General features: G+C 39.7%; 1 protein-coding gene across 1 annotated transcript in view; it reads left to right on the top strand.

The window, feature by feature from the left end:
• Positions 1-9,783, top strand: part of tead1a (TEA domain family member 1a) — a 53,004-nt gene that overhangs the window by 38,364 nt on the left and 4,857 nt on the right. The window contains exons 8-11 of the mRNA XM_024264241.2: positions 2,946-3,073; positions 4,510-4,683; positions 7,619-7,759; positions 7,836-7,988. Coding sequence (XP_024120009.1) covers positions 2,946-3,073; positions 4,510-4,683; positions 7,619-7,759; positions 7,836-7,988 — 596 coding nt within the window. The remainder of the gene's footprint in view (positions 1-2,945; positions 3,074-4,509; positions 4,684-7,618; positions 7,760-7,835; positions 7,989-9,783) is intronic.

Genomic DNA, 9,783 nt, shown 5'->3' on the forward strand with positions numbered 1-9,783 from the left:
GTCTGTAGCTACATTTTAAAACATGACATTTAAGAGACAAGACAACAGGACGACTTGACAGTTTGAAAGGAAGAGTCAAAAAAGTCTAACTTCCTTTAGATTCCTTCGTTCTTCAAACTCTATCATGGCCCGTCCATCCATTTTTAGGGGTCATGGGGTTGCTGGAGCCTATCCCAGGTACTAATGGGGGAAGGCATGGTGTTTCAGGGACAGCTTGGATGTAAAGCACACATCTTGAGCATCATTGACTTTAACTAAAAACTAGAAATATAAAATTACCTGCATAATGTTACTGTGAAGTAAGCTGAATTTGGCTGCTGAAGATACTAGTGCTGATACCTGAAGATGCTGAAACTGATAGCTGAAAACGCTGTAGTTTATAGGCAGCTAAAATATTAACTAAATGCAGATTAGCCCCCAAAAACTGAAAGGAAGTCCAAGTTAGCCGAAACAGCTAGCATACAGCTGAAATATCAGCTAAACTCCAAAATAGCCCAAAATATTTAAAATTACCCAAAACAGCTAGCATGTAACTAAAGTATTACTTTAGCTAAACTCTAAAATAGCCTAAAAAAAATCCCAAATTACCCAAAATAGCTACCATGTAGCTGAAATATTAGCCAAACTCCAAAATAGCCTAAAAAACCTTAATAAATGCTGAAATAGTCCAAAAAGCTAGAATAGCACCAATATAACTTTCAACTTTACTACACTCCGGTTCCATATATAATATATAGTAAAGACTAATCGACTATTAAATTAGTCGTTGAATATTTTAGAAGTCAATTAGTCGACTAATTGTGGCAGCCCTAATTTATTTTGATCCGTAAACAATTCTGAATCTTTTTATACATTTTAAATATTTAAAATATTTATATGATTTAAAGTAAAAGTAACAAGCGGAACTGAACGTGAAGCTTTATTCACAAACATGGCTGACCTTCCAGATCTCGTCATCCGACCTGGACTTCGCCTAAAGCGTCCGCTTGGAAGAATTTTGACTTTCACAGTGTCGAGGGTCAATTGAATAAAAGTTAAGTGTAAGTCAAGTCACAGCAAGATTAAATGTGTAGGGAACACAACAAATTTGCAAAACCCCCACACGTCTAGCTAGTCACTGTTTATTTAGTTTGAGGCGAGTTCTAGAGCTGGTCTAATGATAAAATGTAACTTTGTCTTATTTAAGGTTTTTGATTTTCAGGGAAATATTTTCCCTTTTGATGCTATGAAAGATTTTTGATTATCAAACCAAATATTTGTATGTTCTCAGTAAAAGTTAAACAAGTATCTTTATTTAAAAATGCACATTGGTGGGAAAAGTGAGCTATATTGGTCTAGTACAGGGGTGGGACACAAAAATGGTTTCAAAAATGTGACAGAAAGGCCAGACCAGGAGCAAATCTGTGCTGTGTTTTGGTAATCCGCTTCATAAGTGAAATAAATAAAATAGAATTTGGACAAAAACATGATCATTTTGATTTAAAATTAACATATTTTAAATCAGAACATTTAGTTCTAGTTCTTTAGCTCTAGTTTTTTTCTCATTTTAGTTCTAACTGCACCAATGGGATGATGTCCTTCAGAGAAAAACACAAACTTCAAGAAATTGCTGCGTTCATGTGCTGGTGGAACAATTGTTAAAATGCCTGTCCGGATTAGAAATCTCAAATGAACTTCAGAAAAACAACAAATTAAAGAAAATATAATTTTCTGAACCTAGACAGAGGTCAGTGTTTCTATTTGCACCATCTATGGGGAGACATCATTTTCAATCTAATGTATTCCAGTTTGGTTGGCCAGATTAAATAGTTTAACGGGTCACAGAGTGTCTTGCACTAAAGAGAAACATTAAAAAAATAAATGCAGATGTGGAGCATTGATAATTTCATAATGGAATCATTAAAAAGAACCAGCCACTAAACCACCATGAAGCCCTTTTTTAAAGTTAATGATCGATTCAACTTTTACTAAAACACTGAAAAGACCTGAAATAGATTCAACAGATCTGAGATCTGAATAGATCTCTGCTCTCTCCAGCAACACGAGGAGGACTCATCCAGGAGGTCAGGTCTTATTGGACTCAGTTCAGGTCAGACGACAGTCAGACAGACACAAACATGCTGAGAGAGCTCAAGGAGAAAGACACTGCTGAGGAACATCTGGATGATCCACAAACATCTGGACAAAGATTCTGATCAGACAGACGAGGAACCGGATAGACTGTCTACAAACATCTGGAATAACAATCCCTTTCAAAGTCAGACATGGTGGTGGGAGTGTGATGGTGCAGACCTCACGGACCTCATACTTCCTGGAACCATGAATGTAGGAGTTCATGGCGACTCCTTTCTGCTTAACATCTCCTCACTCCCAACTCGTCAAATGTGGACGTTTGGTTGAAGACCCCTCCGCGTCACCTTTTGTCGCCAACTCGTCGTTTTTTGACATATTGGCTGTTCCCGATAAATCCCAGGTCCCCAACCTCAAGGCTGTAAACTCTGGGCCTTGAACCAGAACTGGTCCACTACCGCGACGTGTAGCGCACCAGTACCCAAACCTGGTACCGGTGCCCTAGTACTGCATCTGGTACTGTCTCCGGTACTGTGTCCAGTACTGCTTTCGATGCTGCATTTGGTACTGCATTTGGTACTGCATTTGATACTATGTCTGGTACTGTGTCCAGTACTGCTTTCGGTTCTGCATTTGGTACTGTGTCTGGTACTGTGTCCGGTACCGCGTCCAGTACTGCATCCTGAGGGTTGCAGACCCTTGATTTTACGAACAGCCAGACCGTCAAAAAGTGACGTGAAGGGGGCCTTAACCAAACTTCAGTATCTGAGGATGAGAATGTGTTGTCCTCTCAGCCTCACATGAAAAACACACAAAATCTTTGTATTTCTGTGAAACTTGTGATTTGTTTCTGAAGCGTGTGTGTGTGTTTTTAGCGTACGAGCCTCCTGCTGCAGCACAAACACACCGTGAGCCGGCATGGCAGGGTCGCTCCATCGGCACCACCAAACTACGGCTGGTGGAGTTTTCATCGTTCCTGGAGACGCAGAGGGACCAGGAGGCAGTGAGTGCACACACACACACACACACACACGGCCAGCAGCAGTCTACAATAAGCAGTCCCTATTGTCCCATAAACAGAGATGACAGATAACCTTACAGCAGAGAACAGCATTAAAGGCCTTTGTGCGTCTGCCGTATGAATAACCTTTGTAAAGCTCTATCTCTCCGTCTGCTCCGTCAATCTGTCATCCTGCCACTCCGTGCCTTCATTGTCATTTTTCTGCGTTACGCTCGCAGACAGCTGGCATTCATCTTGTTGCTTTCTGTTTGGACGCCACATAAAAATGTTCTGCAGAGGCTCTGAAATAGATTCTGCTGTGGTTCCTTCACCATCCACAGTCCTGTCAATAAAAGGTCGAAGCATTTCCAGAAGCTCAGATCCAGCGGTTGATTAAAAACGAGCACCGTCTGCTCGTAAACATTACGCTGAGCCACAGAGTTCAGCCTGGTTAAAGGGATGGTCAGAGAGCCAGCAGATTCATGTTCTGTTTTCAGGATTCTGATCAGATCAACAGAAAGTTGGACGTGGAAATGGACCAGAAAGCAACAAGTGGAAGGAAGTCTTTTGATGCTTTTCTGTGTATACCAGGCCTGCCACAATTAGTCAACTAATCGACGACTAATCGACTATTAAAATAGTCAATTAGTCGTTGCTTTATATTATATGGAGTCAGAGTGTAGTAAAGTTGAAAGTTAAAATGGCATTCTGCTAGATTTTTGGACTGTTTTGGGATTTATTAAAGTTTTTTAGGCTAATTTGAAGTTCAGCTACATGCTAGCTATTTTGGCTAATTTAGGATTTTTTTTTCAGTTTTTTAAGCTTCTTTGTAGTTCAGCTAATATTTCAACTACATGCTACCTATATTGGCCAATTTATGATTTTTAAAGTTTTTGAGGCTAACTTGGAGTTAAGCTAATATTTCAGCTACATGCTAGCTGTTTGGCTAACTTTGGCTTTTTTCAGTTTTTAGGCTAATTTTACATTTAACTAAAATTTCTGTTGGCTATCAGCTTCAGCGTTTTAAACTATTAGCTACAGTTATTTCCGCAATCAATTTCAGCATCTTCATCTATCATCACTAGCATCTTCAACAGTCAAATTCAGCTTACAGCATTCACACTAGCATTATCACAGGTAATGCTACATATCTAGTTTTTAGTTAGTTTAAAGCTAATGATGGTTATGATGTGTGCTTTACATCCAGTTTGCACATGACCCGATTAGTCGACTAATTTGAAAAAAAATAATCAATGATTAGTCGACTATTAAAATAATGCTTGTGGGGCACTACTGTATACTTTTAAACATGTTAGTTATTCAGAGATCTAATGTGTGCAGACACACCCCCGGCTCCATGAACAGAAGAGTTCTATAGACAGCAGACATTCCTGTCGTTGACCCGTCTGCACTTCTCCATCTTCTCCTTTTCCTCTCAGTACAACAAGCACTTGTTTGTGCACATCAGCCAGAGCAGCCCGAGCTACAGCGACCCCCTCCTGGAGTGCGTGGACATCCGGCAGATCTACGACAAGTTCCCGGAGAAGAAAGGAGGCCTTAAGGAGCTGTTCAGCAAGGGCCAGCAGAACGCCTTCTACCTGATCAAGTTCTGGGTGAGAAGACCCTTCTGAAACCTGACTGCATGCAAACTTTTAGTTCCACCTTAAAACCAGAGTGAGCCCCGCCCCCTTTCCCAGTGGTGTTTTTCCACACATCCACGTCTTTGTGTGCGCTTCCAGGTGTGAGAGTGTGTTTGTGATCTGTGCTTCCACCTGGGATACGGAGGTGGTGGGTTGATGAAAGCTCTGTCGCTTTGTTTGAACACCTGCTCACCTCCTGACTCCTCTGTGTGTGTGTGTGGGTGTGTGTGCACACCTGTGTGTGTGTGTGCAATTAGTAGTGTGACTTTTAAATATATATGTGTGTGTTTGTTTCAGTATGTGTGTTTGTAGAAGCACTTATATGTGTCTGTATTTGCATGTATACATCGTTCCTGCAGATGTGTGTACCTGTTTGTGTGTGTGCTTTTGTAAGTGTGAGGTAATTGTGTGTACAAGCAAGTGCATATTTGCGCTTGTTTCAGTATGCGTGTGTGTGCACCTGTGTGTGCACCTATGTGTGTGTATGTGTGCAAGTGTGTGTATGGGTGTGTGGGGGGGGGGTTGTCTGCAGGTGTGTGCATACTTTTGTATATGTGTTTGTGTACAATTATTACTGTAAGTTATATGTGTATGTGTGTGTGTGTGTGCGCCTATGTGTGTGTATGTGTTTGTGTTCCTGCACTTAGCCCGTACTGAGGACCAACGAGTTTTAGACCAACAAAGTGAGGTCCAAATCTGGAAGTGAGGACATTTTCCGGTCCTCCCTTTTTCTTTTTTTTATATTGAAAACGGCTCTACTCCACAAATGGATGGCTCACTCTAAATTTCACAAAAGCCCTCACTTTTGACCAAAAATTAGTTTTTTCCCTGCAATTTTCACAGACTTTGCTCACTGTCTCCCCCAACCTGTGTGTGTGTGTATGTGCATTTGTGAGTGTTAGGTAATTGTGTGTACGTACATGTGTGTGTGTGCCTATGTGCATGTTAGTGTGTGTGAACCAGTGTGTGTGTGAGTTTGTGTGTATACATTTGTGTGTGTGCACCTGTGTGTACAATTATTAGTGTGAGTTATCTGTAAATATGTGTGTTTGTTAGTTTGTTTCACTATGTGTATTTCTAGAAGCACTTGTATGTGTGTGTATTGAAGTTTGATGTTTACTTTAATTATTCATTTTTATAAACACAACATTTTACATCTTTTAAATTACAATCGGAATCAGTGGAAAAAGTAATGGGCTGAAGCATCATGCTCATCAAACCCACACAAAAGATACAATTTACACTTAATATTAAGTTTACAAATATTCCACAAACATACAAAATCTGAATATTTAACCAGCTACATATTCATTTATACACATACATACATACTGTATAGATACATAAATACACTCACAGAAATACATATATAATACATATATTTGTACGTGTATATTGTTTGTGTTTGTGGTAAGTGTGATTGTTGATCTAAAAATTCTCCTTCCTGATTTTTTCATGTCAGAATATATATATTTTTTTAACCCTTTAGCACCTGAGACATTCCTGATGAAAACACAAAAATCTTTAACTTATCAATCAAAGATCATAAACACTGAAGCTCCGGTGTTAAAAGTGTGAAAATGTTACGAATCATTTTTAGCATCCATACATTATTTTTTATTTTTTTCCAGAACAGTTCTTTTATAGTTTTTAAAGTAGAAAATCATCAGTGTTATTAATTTGGTCTAAATAAAACTAAACAAAATTAGTTTTTATATACAATTTTCAGTTTTTTTTTTTTTAATGAAACTATAGTAAAATACATTTCTTTTGGTGTTAAGTTTCCTTTTTTTCTCTTATATATGAAAGAATCCATGAAGGTTTCAAAACATCAGGAGGAGAGTTAAACTTTTCTAAAACGTTCAAGTAAAACCTTTAGTTTGAATAATATAAAGTCTTAATAAATACGTTTGAACTATTCTCAGATATAAGCAAGATTCAGGTGAACATTTCCACGTCTGAGATCCTTAGCAGAGATTCAGGGGAGGGGCTTGTGGGACCTGGTGGGCGGAGCATCTCTCTGAGGAGCCGAACCTGCAGCAGAAAAACAAAGCCTGCTCCATGTCTGCAGCCTCCCTCCTGAATTGAATTAAAAAGCTCTCAGATCCTCCACGGCGGAGCATGCTCTTCCTAATCAGCTGCTGCGGTGCAGCGTGGTGCGGAGGCTGTGAGGGGGGGGGCTTGGCATATGGTGTTTGTTCTGGGCCCTCAGACGCTCGCTCCTCCTCAGAGAACTCATTACAAACAGTACAGATCCTTCCCCTAGCCTCGCTGCTCCCAGCATACCCTCTACCATGACTCAGCATCTTTGTTTGCCATCGGCAGAAGCCGCTCCTGGTTTCAGAACTGGAGATTCTGCAGGACCTTCAGGGACGTGATGTTTGAAAGTCTGGATTCAAATATAGCAATAGTCCAGAAAGCTTGGGTTCTCTGGCTTTGTATCATTTTTTTTTTTTAACAAGAACAACAAAAAACAAACAAATGAATAAAAAGAAACAATGCTAATTATCCCACAAACAATCCCAGATGTAACAAAAGATGTTCAGAGTTTAAAAAATGACTAAGCTCAAAGCTTTTCAAGTCCCATATCAAATATATAATCATCTTAATCTATACAGAATAATATGAACACAAAACAAAATCAATTTGTTTAATAAGAACAGCAAAATAATTATTTTATGGATTTATATATACACTAACACACACATATACATATAAAAATCAAGATATTTTATTAGTTTATTCATATTTATTAATCATATCACTCTTAATGAATGCTTTTAAGAAATGAAATGAAATCTAAACAAACCTTTCAGTTTGAGGAGCAGCCTGGCTGCAGTTTTGGCCGTGTCCAGCAGAGGGTGCTGTTGTCATGCTGTGTGTTCATGGTGGTGCTGTGTGCTTCCAGGCGGACCTGAACTACAACGTGCAGGACGACCCGGCGGCCTTCTACGGCGTGACCAGCCAGTACGAGAGCTCCGAGAACATGACCATCACCTGCTCCACCAAAGTCTGCTCCTTTGGCAAGCAGGTCGTGGAGAAGGTGGAGGTGAGGATCCCGTGATGGATGGTCAAACTGCAGCGTGCAGCGTGCGTCTGATCCCCCCCTCTCCCCTCTCTGACAGACGGAGTACGCCCGCTTTGAGAACGGACGCTTCGTCTACAGAATCAGCCGCTCCCCCATGTGTGAATACATGATCAACTTCATCCACAAGCTGAAGCACCTGCCGGAGAAGTACATGATGAACAGCGTTCTGGAGAACTTCACCATTCTGCTGGTGAGAGCGCCGCTCTTCTCCGCCGTCTGTTCTGGTTCCAGCAGAAACACAAAGAGTCTGACTCGTTTCAGCCGATTGATTGCATTAGTGAGCAGCAGCTCTGTTTTATTTATTACAGGCGGAGCAGAATTTAAAGTCCCACTCTGACCATCTTTGGATCCATTGCAAAAACACTCCCAGTGGACTACAGTGGAGTTAGGTTCAGGTTGGATCTTCGACAGACATTCAGCCCGGATGTCCAGCAGCGTCTCTTAGGGACCGTCAATAAATTCAAGAGTAATTAATATTTTTTTTTTCAATAGCTTCCAAACATGTGACCCAACAACTCCAAATGTTTGCAGAATTGTGGCACTGACATACCTTCACCACTTTGTTTTGCAATTGTTGATGATGCATTTTATAAATGAGTTTTTATATTAAAATCCTTGTGGCTTCCTTGTTAATTTTTATTTTCAATAGCTGCTTAGCCATGTGGCCCAACGTATAGCATGTGAACTTACTTTTAATTGCTTTGTCTGATGTTTTCAAGTAGGGCCTATTATTTCATTTCAGTTTGGAAGCTATTTAAAATAAATAGCATAATTCATATGCAAGCAATATAAAAATCCATATAAAATATTAATAATTGACAATTGCAAAAAAAATTTGTTTTCTTTCTGATGTGGGTAAGTAGGACCCACAATTTGGCATACATTTCATCTGGTTGGGTCACATGTTTTGGAAGTTATTGAAAAGATGTACAGCCTTCGTGTGTGAACCTCTAGGATTTCAATACAATAATTAATGTAAAATCTTTTATCATCAACATTTGCAAAATAAAGTGGTATGTCTGATGTACGTATGGCAGTGCCACAATTCGGCAAACATTTATAGTCATTGGGTCACATGATTTGGAAGCTTTGAAAAAAATATCGTTCACTCATTTAGTCATTTATTGACGGTCCCTAAGAGACGCCGCTGGACATCTGGGCTGAATGCCAGTCAAATATCCAACCTCAAACTAACTTCACCGCAGATCCCAGTGGACTTTAATTGTGATTTTTTCGGGAAAAATAAAAACTTGTGTGGTCTTTTAGGACATAGTTCCTAGAGAATGGCAGGAAATTCACTTCTGAGTTGCTGAGAGCTCTCTGTTTACACTCCTGCTACCTCACAGCAACCAAACATTGGTGGTGTAATGAAAGTGTTGAGCAATATCAGAGCTGAGTTTAGATCCAGATTCCAGCTCAAACGAGGAAAACAAAGACGTTCATGGATCTGTTCGTCTGCATCAGAGTGGAGCAGACAGACATCTTCCATGTCACAAATATGAACTTTTTCTAATGGCATTTTTGTTTTGTTGTCTGCTTCTGATTCAATTTGAATCAAGAAAAACACAGAAACACTGTTTTAGTCGTAGTGAGTATTCAGACTGGGAAAGGCCGTTGGTTCGGAAAGAATCCACTTAATTTGTTTTGGATGGAGTCCTGAAGATTTGATTTGGTCTGTATTCAGACTGGAGTCTAATGGAGATTTCTGTTTCTGACCAAAGCTTGTAAACAAAACCCCATGACTGAAGATCTCTGCAGGGCAGGAATTATGAGGCAGGTCAAAGTCGAAGGTGCAGCTCTAATCCTTGTCGAGATAATAAACTCATTAAAACTTCATATTTTTTTAACCTCAGGAGCAACATTTGTTATAAGTTGCTTTGGCACGGCGGAGGCGAGCTGCAAGAGCTTTAATGGAAACAGTGAGAAGCAAAATGTATCAAAAAACCTATTACAGAAATAATTAAATTAGAAAATAGAAAACAAAC

The sequence above is a fragment of the Oryzias melastigma genome, linkage group LG6 (genome assembly GCF_002922805.2).
Source record: "Oryzias melastigma strain HK-1 linkage group LG6, ASM292280v2, whole genome shotgun sequence".
NCBI classification, from domain to species: Eukaryota; Metazoa; Chordata; class Actinopteri; order Beloniformes; family Adrianichthyidae; genus Oryzias; species Oryzias melastigma.